This window comes from Lichenostomus cassidix, chromosome 1, assembly GCF_008360975.1.
Source record: "Lichenostomus cassidix isolate B80296 chromosome 1, HeHo_3.0, whole genome shotgun sequence".
NCBI classification, from domain to species: domain Eukaryota; kingdom Metazoa; phylum Chordata; class Aves; order Passeriformes; family Meliphagidae; genus Lichenostomus; species Lichenostomus cassidix.
The window spans coordinates 61,181,251-61,200,888 of NC_139479.1; the positions used below are offsets into that span (position 1 = coordinate 61,181,251).

The window sequence follows — 19,638 nt, forward strand, 5'->3', positions numbered from 1 at the left end:
ATACTTACTGTATCTGAATTGCCAAGCTGCTTGCCCTGCCATAAACTAGTTCGAACAGTTGTCTTGACTTTGTAGTTATCTGGTGTCAAAGAAAATAGATATGTATGTGAAGTGGGTAACATATTTTTGAGGAATTAGTGTCGCTGTGTATTCCTGGCTTTCTTCTATCTTAAATCAGGCATTTTGTTCCAGGATTAGAAACTTGCTCTGGCAAGCACATGCACACGTGCATGTTTGTGGGTACACCTGTTGTGCTGTCTCTTTGTGCTGCTTTGTGATTTGGCCTCCTGCGCTGCCTCCTTTTTGTGCACTTAATATTTTTTTCATTCAGGAGGAGTTTGTTCTTTTGCTTCATGATGAGTTTGAAAACATCCCTATGCATTCAAAATGGCTGTGTGTCTGTAGAAGGTGGTTTGCTTGCAACAAGTAATTAAGTTCCTTTGTGTTCTTAGAGAGAAAAAAAAGACATTAAAATTTATTAGATCTTCATATTTATAGTAGATGGAGAATAGAGAGATTGGTGCTGCTTTCCCACCACAATTGTTTTAGGCTGATCTGCAGAATTAGTAGCCAGTTCTTCTGTCTGTTCTTTTGGGGGTTGTTCACTGATGGTTTCAACAGGGGTGTTTAATTTAGAGAGAGAATTCACACTTTTATACAGAAGTGTTATGGGTTTGAATCTGTTGTAAAAGGGACAAAAGTTTTATTAAATGTGGGGAGAAGTGGTGAGGTTGAGTCTCCTCAGAGTCAGGGGCAACTTCTCTTGGCTGGTCAGGCATTTGCTTCAAAATGTCAGGATTTAAGAAAAGCTTTGAAACCTTCATGGTCTGCAGCTTCACAGCTCTGCTGGTGGTGGTTTCCAGAGAGCAGCTGTAGCTGGTTAGGGAATGAGGAAGAGCATGGAAAAGTAGGGACAGGCTGAACCTATGTAGAGAGACACCTGGCATGTAACTGCTGGTATGGAAAGCTGTTGTATGTACTTCGGATTCCATCCTTAAAAGGCTTTGACTTAGTCTGAGAAGTAAATATGTGACTCTAAGACTCTGATCTGAAAAGTATGTGAGACGGTTGATGAAAGCCATTTACAAAGCTTTTAAGGTAGTGTTTAGGGCTTAGATATCAGAATTGATTTGTGACACATTAGGAGAAGTTTATCATTCTTAGGAGATGGCATTGGTCTCAATGTCAAGTTTAGTAAGCTCATTGTAGCCACATGTTTAGCTGAAGAATTATAAAATATTAGCCAACTCCAACCTGCTTCATAAGAGAAGGCTGTCAAGTGTGTATATTTTGAGCACTAACATAGAATTATATATATAAAAAAGTTACATGCTGGGAAACTTTTCACTCCTACAACACAGTTGTATGGTCCTAATTTTTACAGGCCTCCTAGAACAGCTTTCCTGATTGGAGTATGCATCTTGTAAATACAGCAGGTGGAGAGAGGTTGCTGTATACAAATGGAATTACTATTACTTGTATTTAAACAAGTTAGAGAATGCTTGCCTTTAAAATCAGGAAAAAATTCATATTGGATGGGGTTTCTATATGAAATACATGGATTCCTTTATGATTTTAGTGAAAATATGCTTATGAACATCTGCAAAAATCCTAGCAAGAGAGTATGACAATATTTCAGTGAGGTGCCACAAAAATGGTGAGTTTGGAATTTAGAATTTTCTTAAGCAAACATCCTTAACTGTGGAGGTTCAAGCAAATCTGACTTTAATAGCAAAATGTAGAATATTTTCAAACAAATATCTAGCAAGGTAGGTTTTCTTAGGTTTGGTTTTCTGGATTCAGTCCCTGCCTTTCAGCCATGTAGTATCAATCCCTAAGTTTTCAGATACTGGATTCAGCAGGCCTTCTTATTAAACGCCTTTTGTCTAGCATGGAAGAATAATGAAATGCTGGCATGCTAAGGGCCACCAAATCTGTGAAACAAGAGCTTATTGTGCAAGGACAGTGGAAAGAACTAGAAGAGAGTGGAAAAAATAACATTTCACTTCAGGTGTCTGATTTGGATTCTCAAATAAGATTAATTTTTTGCTTTATAAACAGAATCAGAGCACTGTGGATTTTTAGATGAACTGGTCCCCAGGACAATAGATTGGCAAAATGTCTAATAGAGAGCACACACCTGAAGTAGAAGAATATTGGGGGGTTTTTTTCCCCTTTTATTTCATATCACAATATCTACCTTCTTATGTAGCTATTCCAGTGCTAATTGGGTATCAGTTTAGGAGTTTGCGTCCTAAAATATACATTTCTCAGGGAAAGACACTTTTTTTCTAGAGGAATAAAAGCTGGGGGGAACCATCTCTGACAGCTTGCAGGTCAATGTTTCAGTCAGAAGAACAAACAAGAATGAACTGAGAATTCAGTGTCTTAACTTAAAAGATAAATTTATGGTAGATAGGTTTGGAACAGAAATATGGATGATGACCTGGAATGGCTGCAAGGTAGGGGCAGTTCCTTGGCCTGATTGGACACATAGCTGGAGCAGAGAGGGGCAGGGTGGCAGACAGGAACAGGAGGCAATTGCCACAATAGTTTGGTCAAAGAGAATTAGAATCCACAAATTCAGTGAAGTGGTAACCCAGCATTAGCAAGAATATTACAGCATCTTCATGTGGGGAAATGTGTGTTGTCTAGCTCCTGTAGACATACTCAGCCAAGCTCCTTGAAAATTACCTGTTTGAAGTTGTTTCTTGGTTTCTTAAAAAAAAATCTTATAAATAACAAATACTAAAACAACTTCTGTAGTAAATAGAAAGTGTAAACAAAATACAAGTAAATTACAGTTACCAGTATCAGATGCCATGATTGTGAAAGAAGTTTGGCTCTTAAATTCAGTAGTTAATAGGTATGCTGTGCAGTTTTTCCTCTCATTCAGGCTGGAGCAGGGTGTGAGGAACTGCGCAAGAAATTTAAGCAAGTTAAATGTTGGTTATGCATAAAGGAAATACTCATTAACAAAAGAAAGTAATAATCAGAAACAGTGGAACAGCTGTTTAATATTGGTATTTTTCTGATGGAGCTGTGGCCCACTGGAGGAGGTGTTTTGAGTAAGGATTGGACAACAGTGGAAGGAGATAAAAACTCCTTAGGAGTTTTTAGGAGTGAAACATAGGTACAAAATGTAATAAAGACTGTGAATTGTTCTTGTTTGTACCAGTTCCAGTATATTGAGTTCTAAGGATCCACAGGAGTCAAGGAAAGGACTAGATCTGAAAAAATATGTCATGAGAAGAGAGGTTGAAGAGATCAGTGAGGTTTAAACTGAAAAAGTAATCAGTATGAGGAAGTGTGGAAAAGGACAATGAATTGTATAAAGATAAAATAAGGGACTCTTAGTTAACGTTACAGAAGCAAGAAGAATATTCAGTAGAAGACAGGCAATTAATTAAAATAGAATCTCAATGCATCAGTAGTTTAAAAAGCTTAAAGTTTATTGAATAACTAAGATATTCAGTAGGGAGAATATCAAAACCACCCTCTCCAAAAAAATGGAATCCCAAGGCTGCTGCTGATCATGTATGGATGCATAGGGAATGAAAAGGTTAGATCACACAGATGGTGCCTTTTCAAGCTTATAACAATTTGACATACAACTTCAGGACTTCGTGAGCAAGACACTGTTTCCATGTGTTTGTGTTTAATAGCATTGTTTGGATTTTTCTCTTAGCTGTATATTTTTGTCATCCCACTTACACTTTTGGCTTCCATGTTGTGGCAATGAGTCTCACAGTTGTAATTATGGTTTGTGTGATGTAGTCTGGCTTTTCCATTTATTTATTATAAACCTGCTGCCCGATTCCATAATTGTATTGATTCCTTTACAACAATATACAGTTACATTGAGAAAAGCTTGTTTTAAAGAGAGGGCCAGTCATGACACAAAGCTGCCCCTCAAAGGTTTTCTCTAGTTATTCATGGGTTGGTGTCTTGGTCCCTGTAGGAGACATAGTATTTACTGCTTGACTGTCTTCTGCTCTAACAGCCTCTGTGGACAGCTAGTGAGCTCCATCCTGGCCATGACTGCTGTGTCCTTATGGGGAATAAAGTTGATTCCTGGGTGTTTCAAATAAGGTGCAAATACTCAGAATGAAACACTTTGCCCATTGAATGCACAACATTGCACACACTTACTTCCCTGTAAGTGCTAGTGCATGGTTTTCAAGGTGCATATCCTGGGACCTGTCTAAAGCTCGGTGGGAGAATGGGATATATTTATTTTATTTTATTTTATTTTAAAGTCAGCCTTCCATCCCCCATCTCACACTTGTCATAACAAGGCAAATGCCATGTTGTCCTACTTTGTAGGTGAAAGTTTGGTGTGTGCCCTCACTCTTAGCTAAGATGTTTACATGCTGTAGTGACCACACAACAACTTGGTTTCTGGGGCCCAGAATATTAACAGATCTCTCACTAACTCTTAGGTGTAATGGGAGCAAAATCAGAGACTTTCTGTCAAAATCACAGGAAGTTCTTTTTAATTAAAAATAGGAAATGATTCCTGCTTGCTGGGCTTTGTGTTCCAAATGTGTTCATGTAAAATGAGGTTCTGCAGTGAGTATTGAATATTCTAATTTTTACTCCTTTGTTTGTCTTTTTCTAGGAGAAGCTCTGCCTACCACATCACATCCTAGAAGAAAAGGGCTTGGTAAAAGTGAGCATAACAGTTCAAGCATTGCTAGATGTAACCACAGTGAAACAAGCTTTATTCACATGAAACTACTCTCTCTGCTGTTACCAGCTACACTGTGCCATGAAAGAATCAAAAAACTGCCCATCTTTTCAAACTGCATTGAAAACAACTCCAGTACTCCAAGAGTATTCTTATGATTTTAAACCCATGTTTCAGGCTGTACGTTTGTGTCCAACTACAAAGCAGAAACTGAACAGAAACATTTTCTAGAGGAAGTTGGCGCTTCACTGCTTTTATAGCTCACTTTGTACAGTACTTACTAAAACAGCCACCTCTCTGCCACTTAAAAATGTGTGGAGTACACAGCTGTCTTGCAGCAAGATACCTTTGTATTATTAAACTAAGAATCACTGTAATCACCTGGGGGGAGGGAGAAGGGAGAGTAAATCAGACTGCTACCATGTTAGGTTTTTCTGCAGTTGCTTCAGGCTATTGCCTTTTAAAAATATTCAGACATAAAATATTTATATAAATATTATTTATTAGTGAGTTGTTATTCATCCTTTGGATGCAAAATGTAAATTAGGAAACTGTATTTTATTACTGCTTTTTTTGTGGTTAAACACTTTATTTTAATATAAATACTTAGTTATTTTTTATTCTACTTGGTGTGCAGTAGCTCTAGATCTCCGTAAATTGTATTTTCTAATATGTAAGATAAAAAGCAAAAAAAATAGGTGCTTTTATTAAAAGAACAGCTAGCTGGAATGGCATTCTTTTTTTCTCGAATCTGTGGAACATTGGTAAAAAATTGTCTGCATTCCATTGAGTTTCCTACATTCCAGTAACATTTCTCCCCTCACTAGACTAAATTGGCTGAAAGTGAAAGCACACACATTGTATTTGTATATAGAAGTTTAAAAACAAAAGGAAATATGTAAACTTGAAAAATAAATGTGAACAAATATTTTTGATTGCTTATTTTACTATGCACAAGACATTTAACTTTTGCCACAACAAAATTAATTATGTGCATTAGGATCATGTGTCTTGAAATGTAATTTTGCACTGTAACTTGATTTCTTTTAAAGATTACAGCACTACAGAACATATAATAAAAAATAGCACAAGAACATTAACAAGATTTACCAGCTAGCCAAAAATTAATTTGTTTTCTTGAGTGATTCCTTGAAGAGGAGATAAAATGATTAAAATTGCCTAAGGCAGTCTCACAGACCTGATCTTCCAGATCCAACCTGCCTGGGTACAGTGCTTCTCTTTCAAAGTCTCCACAGAATTAAGCACAATGTTCTGTAGTGCACATTTGCAGCAACAGACCTCTACTTCCACATCAGCAATAGGAAATAAAGTTCTTCTCCTAATCACCACTTTACATTTTTAAAAAATATATTTAAAGACATCATGCATTTTAGATCAAAAAAGTTCCAGCACAGTGATTCTTGTGGTATCTGGAACGTCTCATTTTCATTCACACAAGCCAGTGATGGGATTTGGGCAGGCAGGACAGGGCAGCTGCACGTGGTGAAAAGGGAAGCTGGCTGGAGGCACACAAGCAGGGAGGTTGAAATGTAGAGTGGCAAAACAAAGAGGCAAGGGGTGGGGGTGGGAGGACTAAATATTTAAGCAAGGGTATGGGGAGAGAACTATTGTCTGAGGACTTTTGGGCTGAGTGAGGCATACTTGTCACTACCACCTCTCGAGGAGTTACACCATGTTCACAGGCACTGCATGAAACCCACCAATGTTCTAGCAGCAGATTTTTCTGGTTCATAGGGTATTTGAGTGCAGACCACACACTTTACACCACCACTTGCTCATGGGCTGGGAGGTAGTGACAGCAACATGTGAGGAGGAGGAAAGTGGACTTGCAGACAATGAGACAGAGAATATGTGTGGAATATCCAGTTACTTCAACCAAAGCAAAAACATTCATTTTATAGAGGGAACATTGACTTAAATTGTAATTTGATTGGCAGCTAGCATATTGTTTCCTATAAAATGTACTGTGCACTTTAACACTAAATGAAAATGTATTTTAATATTTTACAGAGCTGCACAAATATCTGTTTTGTCAAAAAGCACGAGCAATGTAAAGAAAATAAGTTTTCAAGTCAGAGTTTATCAAATTTTAAAAGCATTCAAGGATCAAGTATAAAAATAGGAATATTGATTTCTGCATCTTGAGCGATAAAATGCAGGTTTCCTGAGTATTTTTTTACAATGTATATATGGCAACATGAAGCTTTGTAATTATTATTATTATTTTGACAAATCTTGTTTTTTCATAATTAAAATTTTGTTTTTCTCCTGATAGTGTCTTTCAGTATTTGCTTGAAGTTTGCTGTAAATAAATAGCTCTAAGTATTTTGTAATACAGCTTTTTTAATGCAGTCTTAACCTGTACGGCTATAAAGAGAATCATCATGATCCTTTGTACAATATTTGTATGTGCAATAAAACATGCATGGCAAATCTATAATACCCTACACAGTGAACATAATGTATATAGAAAATCTTTACTGTAGTTACAATTAAACTATATTATTTGCAGAAACCCTTTACTGCCTGACCCTGTGACTGATGATTTCTTGTAAAAGAGAGGGTGGTTGGAGAGCTGAACACTGGAAATGATGGGTTTGGGGATGAGAGATGATGATGTGATGCAGATAAAGGAATTTCACAGCTGAACTAGGAATAAGATCCAGCTGGTAACTGTTGGGTAACTGCAAGTGTTCTTCCTAAATAAACAGATGCAAGATTGATAAAACTCAATGCATAATTTTAGCCTGTCATCAGCACCAGCGTCCCTGTAACCTCAAATCCAGCAGGAGCCAGAGACAGGAGAGCTTTCAGCAGTGCTTAAAAAAGGCAACTCATCCTACATCTCTTAAGTATTTCCTCTGGCAATAGTGAGTCAAGGTTTGAGCAATGATTCAGGTCCAGCTGAACCATGAGAAAGCTGAGTTTACAAGTGATTACTTGCATGTATGATAAGCAGCTCACGGGAACAATCTGTCCTCTTATCCAAGGTAGATGGCAGAATTATACCACCAGGAGCTATTTAGATCTACAACTGTCAGGACTAAACTCTGCCGTCTTTTGTAAAATAAGCACACTTGATTTTCAGCAGTGAGATATCAGATCATCTAGACAGCAATTGCTTTTTTCAGATCTGTTTAGCAGTTTCCTCTCAGTCCTGTCAAATCTAAGCAACACAGTATAAGACTTTCACACTCTGCAAGAATCAAAGGCAAGTAGAGAAAAAAATCCCCTTTACTACAGACTGCTTCCTTCACATGTTTTTTAATAGGTCTTTTCTGTAAGTACCATCCATTAAATACTCCAGATCATTTGTTTGGTAATGCACAGGACAGTAACCTACTGTGCAGAGCAGGCTTTTGTCTGTATTCTCCACTGGACTTGGTCCTTGGAAGGCAATTATACAGGCCAAGGAAAAAAACACCTACTGCTTCAGATTAATTAAGCAGCTTGATCTGTTGGCCACTAACAATTTCCTTCACAATTAAAGGATTGTGTTCTGATTGTGTTACTGGAAAGTAAACCCCAGTAATTAATTAGCTGGAGGGGCACTCTGTTGTTAATGACTGTGTTGTTAAATCACAGTTGCACTAGAAGCTGTCTGGAGGTCCTGTGTACACATCCACACTCATGGTCTGAAACTCACTCCTCTGCTGGCTTACATTTTGACCCAAAATGCAGCAGATATAACTTCACGGCATCAAGAAGAACAAGAACATTCCAAATACTTACTCTAAAGCACACACATCAAATTAAGTGGGAGTTTTATTTTTCTAAGTACAATCAGAAGAGCTTCATTTTACAAACATTACTTCAGCAAATGATTTTTGTTTAGTTCACCTCTGTCCTTGATTCATATTGGCCAGGCAACACTCACATCCAAATGGTTCAAGCGTTGAGATATTTTGCATGGTGTTTGATGTGGTCATTAATAAATGAAGCAATGAAAAAATAGCTGTGATCATAACCCTAGGAAAGAACAACAAAGAAATCAGCATAGAACATACAGTTTGTGATAAAGCAATCATGCTAAGCTCTCAAAGGAAAGGTAGTGACTCTCCTGATTTGATCCATTTTGAGAAATACCTGGAATACATACAAAATGGCAAGGGATATGTTACAGGCTAAGTGTGGATGAGCACTAGGAAGCCAAACAAACAGCAAGTACTTTAACCTGCCCAAATCTGGGCCTGTACACTAGAGATGGGTAACAGCAAGTGTCAGCTGCAGAGTGAGATGCAATCTGAGAGAACAGTTGCCTTCACGGGCACTGTCCTGGTAAAACACAGGGAGGGTATCAGGAGAGCACAGCCAGGGGTGAGTTACTGCTCACATCACGGTGCTGTAATGTCACCCTCTGACCCAGCCCCCTTCATCAGCAACAACTCTAGGTGCAAGCTTTATGATAAATAAACCAGAGAGGACAATCCTTCCCTCTCCACAGCTGGGCCCCTCACTGTGTCTGGGTGGAAGTTGCCAGTGGCTTACAAAGACTCCAGTGCTCTCAGGGCAGTGTTGTTCTGGGTCACTGTGCTACAGGAAAGAGCAATTCTTCCACTCTGGTCTTTAAATGAATCTGGAATGTCAAGCAGTTCCACCCCTTCCCTAATTTACACAAACACATGCAAACTAAATCACGAAGTTTTATGGTAAACATAAAACCCACAGCACAAATAAGGGATGCAGCAAAAGACCATCTGTCACTTTGGCTGTACAGCGACTGTGACAGTCATCAAAAGTGATTAATACTGTGTCTTCACCGAGCACCGGCAGCCCGAGTTCCCATGAAGGGATCAGCCTGTCCAAGCTGGAAGCACGACGGCACCTAGTGGTGAAGCGCGGCTGAATCGGGCGGCTGAATCGGGCGGCTGATGCACACCTTGCTGGCGATGCAACGGGAAAGTGTCACTTCTCACCCTCCTCACGTGGCCAGGCACAGACCCGCAGTGAGAGCTTGCCCAGACATTACAGACACTCTCGTCACCGCCTGCTCCATAGAACCAAAAATCACAAACAAGAATCACACAATCAAGGACTGCAGAAGCCACTTGCCTGCTGCAGTCTGAAGACTACTGGGATTTTCCGCTCGGTGCAGGCAGCGATGAAGTTATCAGGCAGTAACTGGCCTGCAGACAGGAACTGGTCATCTTTGCCTTGGTCAATCAAGATGTCGAGGCGAGAGCCTGAGTAGGACTTCACAAGCTGTGTAGCATCATATGCCTGCAGAAATAAAAGAGAAACAACATTCAGTTACACTGGTTCAACTGGTTTCAGTTTGCTGACTACAGGAAAAGAATGGCACACAGAGAGTCCTGGGCAGCATTGGTCAGGACACCAAGTTGCATTTTGGAAGAGCAAAAAACAAGGAGAATTCCAGGCAACTGAAAAGTAATATCCACTGCTTTAAAAAGGGCAAATTGTATGAGCTAGGGAAATACCAAGTTGGCAGCTTGACCAAACAGAACATCCAGCCCAGGGCTAAATTTCTACAGCATGGAAGAACAGCAATACAGTTAGTGCTAATTCACACTTTTGTGCAGGAACTAGACTCTGCTAAAAAACCCTGGTGTCTTGGTGTAATCATTGTGGCAACCAAAGGTCAAAACACCAGTGTAACACAACTATGCTTAAGAGAAGGCATTTAACCTGAAGGTTACCACGATAATTTGACCAAGAAAACTTGGTGCAACTGGGAAACAAAAACTAAAGTCTATAAAGACATGCATCAAAATGTAACTGTGGTGGGGAACATGTTACCCATGAGGTCCTGTGCTTGGTACATGCTCAAAATAAGTAACTCCTTTTAAAAGAACAAGTTTAACTGGTGGTTTCCACGTGCACAAACTACTCTATTAGCAATTATGAAAGCAGAGAGCACTCTCCAATCCTGTAAAGTTTTAATCAGACCTGGACATTTTCCTAAGAGAAACTTTATTCCAAATTACAAGGGATTGAACTGCAGTTTGTGCTTATTTACAAAGAAATCTGAGTACATGGCACAACTATCCCTTCTAACTTAATTCTAAAAATACAGTGCGATGTTTAAGTTGAGATTACAAATATTGAAGGGCTGGCCAAATAATACAGCAACCATGCAGACAATCATTTTTGTATCTTAGCCATTCATATATGGCTACTGACAGCTCAAAATTAGGGCCCTGGAGCTACAATCTAACTTTGTCTAGTTTAATGGTGTTCTGCAGGATACTAATTTCCAAGCATCCAAAGGGCTCCCCTTGGAGGCCTCCCACAGGCTACCTCTACAAAATGTCATGAGGCTCATCAGTCTGAACAGTTTGTAGCAGTCTCTCTCTTCAGGCTAGTAAAGAATACACTGGTCATAATTCTTCTTAGCCCAGATTTTTAAATCTTCATAAAACTGAGAGGAATGTAGTTGATTTGATGAGAGACCTGTATCTCATTACATTTTCATAAGCACCACAAGGCAACAGCAAGTCACTCCTGCCAGAAACAAACAATGCTTTTCCGTGCTTAGGGGTGCAACAAAACAACAATACCAGCTCATGGGCACTCCAGAGTATTTTTCCAGGCTCCTGCTGCAATGTATTTACAGGTCACTCATTCATCTGTTATTAAAGAACTGTGGCTGCAACACATACCTCCCATTTGCTTGTATCTGGTCCCAGATATCCACCAAGGGCTTTCTTCCCCCACTGACACTGAATTGGGTTGCAGATAGGAGCAAATGCTGATACAGACTGTACAGAAAGACAGCAGGAAAAAAAATACTATGTAACAACAAACTGCTGCAACTGAAATTATTTAAACATTTAACGCCCTAAAAGAATTCTATTATGTTTTCTTCCATCACATCTATAGAAACCTATATAGGCATTAGTATACTACATATAAGCTATACTTCATCTTACTTTGTACTTTCCAGGATTCTTCAGAGCAAGAATGAGAGCTCCATGACCTCCCATGGAATGCCCAAAAACAGACATCCGTTCAGGGTCAGTGGGAAAATTGGCATTTATTAGTTTAGGCAGCTGTAAAGGAAACAACAGTGTAATAAAAATATTAAAGCAACTTGTATGTGTTTAAGAAAAAACACACAACTGATCAACTATCACCTTTTAATGCAAATGAAACCAAAGGCACATCTCTGGTTCTAGCCTGACATTCTCATTATGGCCTGACAGCAATTTGAAGGGGGATGTGAAACCAGAAGGAAACATTTCAGCTGATAACAAGTAACACGAAGTATCTCTATAGAAATTTACCACAACCTCGTAACACAAGATGTGGGAATTTCCTATGACTGAGCCACCCCCCTTACCTTACCCAGCAACACCAGGAGAAGCCAACAGCAGTTACCTCATCCTTTATGTAGGAATACATCCTATAGTTTGTTCTCCAAGGATCTTCAGTGGCATCCACATAAAAACCAGCACCAGTGCCAAAATCCCAGCTTTCATCTTCTCCTTCAATATTGCAGCCACCTAGCATGAAAAATCTTCCCTTTACTGCATGTTCAAAATTGGAGAACCTGCCATACAAATCAGACTCTGGACACAAGTTTCTCAATCATATTTCTAATCCTCCAACTATAAGACAATTCAGATTTTCACTCATTAGTACAGTGTTTTCAAGTGTTATTTCAACACTTTCAAAATGTCACTTATATAATACCCATAATTCAATTTCTAAATAGTTTCAATACCTCTTCATAAATAAATATAACAGATGCCTCCTAAATTACTTCTGTCCAGTTGTCCAATTTATCCAAGGACTTAATCAAAAGTTGGCACTTGTTAGTTGGTGCTATCAGCTTATTACAGTCATTAGACCTCATCCTATCAAGTACAAAGAAACTGTGTAAGAAACAGAAGAAAATTCTTTTTTCCCCCAGAATGACAGAACCATGTACACCAAATGGTGTGTCCAAGCCAATTTATGTGCTTCAAATAATGACTGCTACATCTCCCTTTTTAAGATTCTCCAGAGTAATAACATTCACTGTCCCTATAATTTTGCAAATCTATACCTCTACCTTTTCTGCAATTCATTTCATGGCTCCCACCTATAACTCCATGAAATTTAAATAATTTCTTCTTTGAATAACTGCAGGAGTGTATCCTCTTTTCTAGGGCTACACTTTCAAACTAAATTTGCAGATGTGTTTTTAAAGTAAGTACATCCCATCCAGTCCTCCCTTTGATTAGTCTGTGATTTGCCAGCCTGGTTTGCAGTACAGAATGTAATATTTCAGGGTATATGCAATAGGAAATAATGTCCCCTGTTTCTCCAAAACATTCCTAGTTTCTGTAATCCAAAATTACTTGGGCTTTTACCCCTGTCAGATTACACTGCATGTGTAACTCGACAGTGCCTCACAATTTGTGCAGAGACAGCTGCCACCCTGCCACAGTGTGCAATCAGGTTTGTACAAGGATCAAAGTTGACTTTGCTCCAGCAACATGCCCTTGAACACTGAGTGATTTTGTAACTTAAAGCAATCACAGGGACTGGGGTGCTTTAACAACATGTTGGATGCAAAAAGTCTATCTAAGTAAGTAAGACAATCCTTTTATAGTTTTTAGACTAAAAGGCAAGAGAGAAGCTGCCACAAGGGATTTAAAAGAAAATGGACAAAGCAATGACCTATGCAAAAGCAGTTACCCATTAATAGAGACAACTTACACAGACAACACAAAACCAAATTCCAGCACAACTACTAAATGTGAATAATGCAAAGGTTAATTGCCCATCTCTAGCCTGCAGCAAATAGCAACAACCAAATGTAAAGTTCATACACAAGTTTTGCTCTTCTGTTCCTCTTCTTCCTTAGAAACTTCTATTTATGTCCTTGGACCTGACACAACTTCAAACCTAGATGTAACAAATACTTTATGGAAAGAACATCACTTCATTCCCATATTGCCTGTAGTCACATGTGACCCACTGAAGTTTGGGAAATATTAGAAGGCTGCCACCTAATGAGACTTTGGCAGAATCCAATGAATATGGAACACAAAACTGCGAATCCCCAAATAACAGTATTTTCAATAACTGCAGATCCACCATTTTCAGGTTTCCCATAACATAAGCTCAGCCTTATGCAAATAACAGCACATCATTTAAAAAATCCATTCATCAGTAGTCTTTTGTAGCTGCAGGGGAGAAAGGTTTCTGGTTTGCTTTTCCAAGCAGTGGAACTCTCTGAAAACATGTATTTAATTTGCTTTAGAGGACAGAATACAATAAAGAGCAAGCATTGCAGCTTTGTGTGGCAACACAGTTCTGCAGGTTTTATAGGGTCTCAGCAAGCCACAAAATGTCAGCAAGAATTCTAATAACACATTTCTTGTTTCACTTTTCTTCCCTTTCCTCATCTGTGCTGAACCCCAGGGCCCCTTTGTTCTAGTTTTAGTGCCCCAACAATAGGAGAGTTTCAAATGTAGAACCCTCATACCCCATTATTAAGAACATACACAATATAATCCAGTGAACAATGCGAGATGCAGAGGTGAGGTCATATTCTGACTCAGGTGGGCAACACACTTGTCAGCACACTGCAGCACCCCATTCTCTGAGAACAGAGACAGTCACTTCAGTGCAATGACTGTCATCCTGTCCCTTGTTAAACTCACGTGGGCTCGTGTCTGGTGCCACTACAATAAGGCCATGCTCAGCTGCTGCTTGTTGAAACCCAGCTTTCGTTATGAAATTCTGTTCTGTGCAGGTTAACCCTGGGGAAATAAAAATATCATTGGTTACTCACTGCTCACAGCATACTGGTTTGAAAACTCTTTTTGACAGAAAAGGTTTTGAAAAACAAAAATTTCTATCTCCAAAAACAGGGAAAAGTCCTTTCATTAGGCTCAACAATACTTAACAGTTCAGAGAAAACAGAGTTGCACTGTCACATCTAGACACTGTTAATTTCTGACACCTAACCCTGCAACTACATTTTTCTTTCTACTGTCATCTCAGCTGTTTGCATTACAGAATCACACATGTGGTCTGACAAATTCTACATCCTTTAAACAGGCTAAAGGGCCCATAAGCACTCTGGGCCCAAAACCCACAGCAACACATGCCTTTTGTACAGCAGCAGGTCTAAATAAAGTCCAATTACAAATAAATTATACTTCACACCAATATTTATATTTTTCTTCACTGTGGAATTTGAGAGGCGTTAATGACTCTAGTTTTCTCTGAGAACAAGCTGCCAGTAACCTAATTTGACTCATATAATAGCCAAGACAACATGGTTTACCTTCAGTAAAATAAATGTGCTGCATGGCTTAGAGCTCTTCAGGCAATTTTGATGTTCCAAACTTCAAGGATAAACATTTTCACCCAACCTGCTGTCATGATACAAATCAGACCCACCAGCTATTTTGTGAAATAAATACATAAAAAGAAGACAAGTCTCCACACTAACAGTCCAGTCTCCAGCTTTCTAAACACAACTGTCAATAAAGCAACTCCTAGAATTACAGAACAGAGTTCCTGCTTTTTATTTTGAATAATACAAAAAGAAAGGATTTAATTAATTAACTGTGGATGAGACAACTTCACTCCTGCTGTACAAGCCTGTTCAGCCCCTCTCTTTTCAAGTTCACCAGTTGCTCCCTGCAAAAAAACACTTGGAATAAGGTGGAGTCCACAGGACAAATGTGCTGGCTTGCATGGTCCCTATTTCACATCCCTACCCTGTTAGCTGAAGCAGTTTCTCTAAAACAAAGAGAAACAGGTGTCCCAATGGGAAGGCCTTACAGAACCTTTATATATACAAGCTTTGAAACAAAAAGCATGAACATTTTAGAACAAAAGGGTAGAACACTTTGAACACTGAGCATTTTAGAACACAATCTGGTAGGCTACCCCCAGGCTGCATCCTAATTTATCACAGTACCTTCAAACTAAATGCACCTGCCAGAAGATGAGTTTTTGTAGATTTCAAGAGCTGCCACTGCAGCACCTCTACATTAGGCTTTCAGTAACTGTAGTGCAGTAGTTTAAACATGTTTAATGTTGTATTTTTTTATGTTATTAAAATTCATGTTACTTACCCGAGAGCCAATACAGCACAGGGCACTTTCCAGTTTCTGCTTTTGGAGGCAAGTAGATTCCAAATTTCATTTTGCATTTTAGCTCTGCACTGTGTTAATAAAATACTTCTTGTTATCACCACTACTCAATTAACAATGGCACTAACGTTAAAAAAAAGAAGTTGGATCAATGCATTTCATTCAAAGAGAGATCCGGTCAGTGAATTGTAACAACTTAGTTAAAAGAATGGAGAATAAATTTTTTAAGTCAGGTTTAGACTCTAGAATTGGCCACAGAGAACTCTCCAACCTTGTTCTGAACATACTTAAAACAGAGATTTATAAATAAGCCACATTTTCACAGTGCTGCTAACCAGGAACAGGTTGAAAATTGAATTTTGAATCCCACCAATATTGAGACTGAGCTCTGGCTATTAAATTGCAATGTAATTTTTACTAAAGATCACACCCACGTGACTTGTACAACATACACTGCCCAGCATGCCATAGAAAGGGAGGTTTACAAGCTGCTAAGTCTACAGACCAGTCAGGTACTCAATTAATACTAAAGCCTAAAACTGTTAATAAACTCTTATCTCAGCACAACTAATGATTTCCTTTGTATTTTGAATAAAAAAATTTTTAAAAGCTTGTTTTTCTGTTCACTTTATCAAAGAAGAATCCATTTACTGAATCTGTCTGCACATAGCACTTTTCCAGAATGCACAAAAGTGAGATATCCAGTAGAATGATATCCGGTGGAACTTTGCACAGACAGTGGTTCTCTGTGCTGCAAACAGGACAACCCAAAGTAATGGAGCTTAATTTTCACAGATAAAAATACTGGCTTCCACCTCAGATCTGCAGCACTAAGTATACTAGATTATGTTAAACATTAACACAGAAATTCAAGAGCACAGCCAAAGCAGCAGTAGACATTATTCCTTACTGAAATATGGATATTAGTGAGAACATGCTATTTTCCTGCAGACTGAAAACACTGACAGCAATGACAGTATGGATTCACTGCCCCAACCTAAACATCTCAGTTGGTTTAGTGGTGTTTACCTGTCATGTTCAAACACCTTCTGAAAACCCTCAAAGCATTTGTTGCTGGAAACCTGTTTCAGTGCCATGATTTTAACTGCAAAAAACAAGAGGAAGTTAAATTTTAAAATAAAACAGTCCTGGTCTTAGAGTGAGTTTTGAGAACAGAAGAGTTGAATACAACTTGAAGTATCTTTGCTCAATGTTATAGTTTCTCAGAAGAATTTCCTGCAAACACTTTCTGATCTTTCACTAACTTCCTATTTCCCCACAGAAAAGGGACAGGGGAGGCTGAGTTCTTGTGAGCAGAATGGGCAAAGCCTACCTGCTTTCCTACAGACCCACATCTCCAAGGACCTTTACCTCAGCTCTAACTGTGTTACACACTAACTGTGTGGCTTGCTCTTTGGCTACCAAACAAGCATTCCCATGTGCTGTGGTTAACCTGGAGCTTCCTCTGTCAGGCTGTTACCTCCACAATGACTGTGCAGGAGAAAAACCTGTCCCACCTTTCCTTCTCTGTGTGTGACAGTATCCAGCCACTGACTACCACAGTAATGAGTGTTGTTCTCCTCTTTGATGGAAATTAATTACCATGTTCTAACAGCCTGTGGGACAGCAGAAACAGAGGAGCAGAAGGCTTACTTCCAGGGCAACCAGTATGAAAAATACAAGCAAAGGAGAGTCATGGGAGTTTTAGAACAGCTGGTGGTGCAAGTGTAGCACATGTGCTAAGGAAACTCGGGAAGGCTGACACAAAAGTGGACACTCTCAGCTGGCATGGGGGCAGCAAGGCCAAGCCGGCAGCTGAAAGGGGACAGCCTGCAGGGTCACAGAACCACACAACAGGACAAGCTGGAAGCGACTCACAAATCCCACTGCTGCTCCTGCACAGCACCATCACCTAGAGTCACACCATGTGCCTAACAGTGATGGCCAAACTCTTCTAAAACTGTGCCAGGTTTGGTGCTGTGACTACTCTCCTGGGGAGCCTGTTCCAGTGCCCAGTCAACTCTGGGTGAAGAGCCTTTTTCTGATATCCAACCTAAAGCTGCTCTCACACAGCTGCAGGCCATGCCCTGGGCTCCTGCCACCGGCACACTGGAAAATCCTGAGGAGAACGCACGAAACATCAGGCCAGGTAACAAGTGTCAAAGCGAAAACCTTCCACCGCTCACTCCTGCGCGCTCCTTTGGGGCACCGGGCAGGAAAAGCCACGGACCCGGAGAGCCCTCGGGGCACACCGCTGCCTGCTGCCGCCGCCGCGGGGCTGAGCCCGAGGGCTGCCCGCCCAGCAGCGTTACCCCAGCGCACGGCAGCCACAAGGCCGCGGCTCGCCTCGGCTCGCCTCGGGCGCTCCTTCCCACACAGCCCGTCCTGCCCGCTGCGCCGCAGCTCTCTGCTCTGCTCTGCCTCCATTTCCACCCTGCCGCCCTCGCAGGGGGCGATCCCTCCCCTCCGGCCGGGCCGCACGGCCCTGCCGCCCCCCTCTCAGCGCTCCCAGCCCGCTCCCGCTGCCATTCCCGTTCCCGCTCCTTACCGCGGCGGAACGGGGGCCGGGCGGTGCGGGGTAAGGGGCGGCCCTGAGCGGAGCGGCTCCTCCCGCCGCCCCGGGGCTGAGCCCGCACCGCACCGCCCCTTCGCCATGGCGCTGAGGGCCGCGGCCTCCTCAGCAGGGCCGCCGGGCCTGCGGAAGGTTACATGTTTAAATATTTCCTCAAGGAACGTTGTCGTGTGATGTTTGATCTCTATATCCGTACAAGGCTAATCGAGAAAGGAGATTTAACCCGTGAAACAGCAGCGAACAAGCTCTAATTGATGTCCGAATGTTAGAAAGACAAATTGCTTGTCGGTGGAATTGCCTCATTAAAGTTCAGGGCTCGACATGCTTCAGTGGTGTCAGAGCTAGGGGGAGGTTAGCGAAGCCTGGGGACAGGGATGTGCTGCTGATTGTGGGCACAAGGAATGCACAGTTTACGGGCCGTTGGGACATTTGGCAGAACTCCCAGGGACAGGGAAGAAAATAACAAAGAAAACCCATCAAGTGTGCTGTAATCAGCTCTAATTGGGTAGGAGATAATTGTGACTGAAGATTGTGGCCATGGACTCTAAACCCAGTGACTCGAGAAACCCACCGACTCAAGATCTTGAGACTGAGAATATTCGGCTAATGAGCAGGAGAAGCAAGACAGCCATTAACCAAGAGAAGATAAAATACTTATTGATTAGAGAACTAAATAACTTGTAGCCAATGAACATTAATGCCTTTGTCAACTAAAATGTATAAATAATGAAGAATTATGGTAGTTATCAGGCAGGTCTTGAGGGTTTACTGCCCAGTGCCCCTTTTTGCATAAAACTGTAAATAAATCAAATGCCTGGACTTTGTGTGTGGATTGGCCTCTTGCACACCAGATAAAAGAACCTATTTTGGGACAGCAGTGGTGCTGCTCCCACCTCTGCAGCTGCTTCTCAGCGCTTCAGCCCTGTGAATTCCATTTCAGCAGCTGTGCCCTGGGCACTTCCAAAGCTCCATGCTGCAGAGGTGGCTCTCCCAGCTCTGCAGAAGAAAATCTGGAGCAGTAAAAAATGAAGAAGGAAATAAAAAGTTATTCCAGAGAATCTGATAATAGTGAACAATTCAAAGCAGGGTTTCTGTTAGTGTTGTTGTCCCTTGATCACTTTAAGGGGGTAAAAACTTGCTGGTAAAAAAAGTGGCCTGAGCAGGGACTACTGCATCATTACATTCCAAATGCTTTTTTTCCTGCCCTCAGGATTTCAGAGTTCTTCAAGCAGCTGCCAACAGACAGGCTGATGATTTTAGAATAAACCCAAATTCTAGTGTAGGTATTTTACACC

The 19,638-nt window shown here is 40.6% G+C and overlaps 2 protein-coding genes across 10 annotated transcripts in view; one reads left to right on the forward strand and one right to left on the reverse strand.

Annotated features, from left to right (window-relative positions):
* Nucleotides 1-7,226, forward strand: part of LRCH1 (leucine rich repeats and calponin homology domain containing 1) — a 117,289-nt gene extending 110,063 nt beyond the window's left edge. For all 9 annotated transcript variants that reach the window (XR_014851933.1, XR_014851934.1, XR_014851935.1 and 6 more), the window contains one exon: nt 4,622-7,226. Coding sequence is in view for 5 of the 9 variants with exons in the window: in XM_085059853.1 (XP_084915979.1) it covers nt 4,622-4,735 (114 nt within the window). In the remaining 4 variants the exon portion in view is untranslated. The remainder of the gene's footprint in view (nt 1-4,621) is intronic.
* Nucleotides 7,227-8,458: 1,232 nt separating this feature from the next.
* Nucleotides 8,459-17,800, reverse strand: ESD (esterase D). Its single transcript, XM_085059867.1, has 9 exons — nt 17,650-17,800; nt 16,801-16,876; nt 15,754-15,842; nt 14,326-14,424; nt 12,050-12,174; nt 11,602-11,721; nt 11,332-11,430; nt 9,764-9,931; nt 8,459-8,680 (listed from the first exon to the last, which is right to left on the reverse strand). The coding sequence occupies exons 1-9, from the start codon at nt 17,678-17,680 to the stop codon at nt 8,600-8,602; spliced, it is 888 nt and encodes a 295-aa protein (XP_084915993.1). The 5' UTR covers nt 17,681-17,800; the 3' UTR covers nt 8,459-8,599.
* Between the last annotated feature and the right edge of the window lie 1,838 nt (nt 17,801-19,638).

Bases quoted from the DNA above. Each gene is read 5' to 3' on its own strand.
- ESD (XM_085059867.1), bottom strand. From the start codon at position 17,680: ATGGTGCTGTGCAGGAGCAGCAGTGGGATTT. The intron at 11,431-11,601 runs GTAAGATGAAGT...CTTTCTGTACAG, and splicing joins AGAATCCTGGAAAGTACAAA to TCTGTATCAGCATTTGCTCC. The intron at 8,681-9,763 runs GCAAGTGGCTTC...GTTCTTTCCTAG, and splicing joins TAGTCTTCAGACTGCAGCAG to GGTTATGATCACAGCTATTT.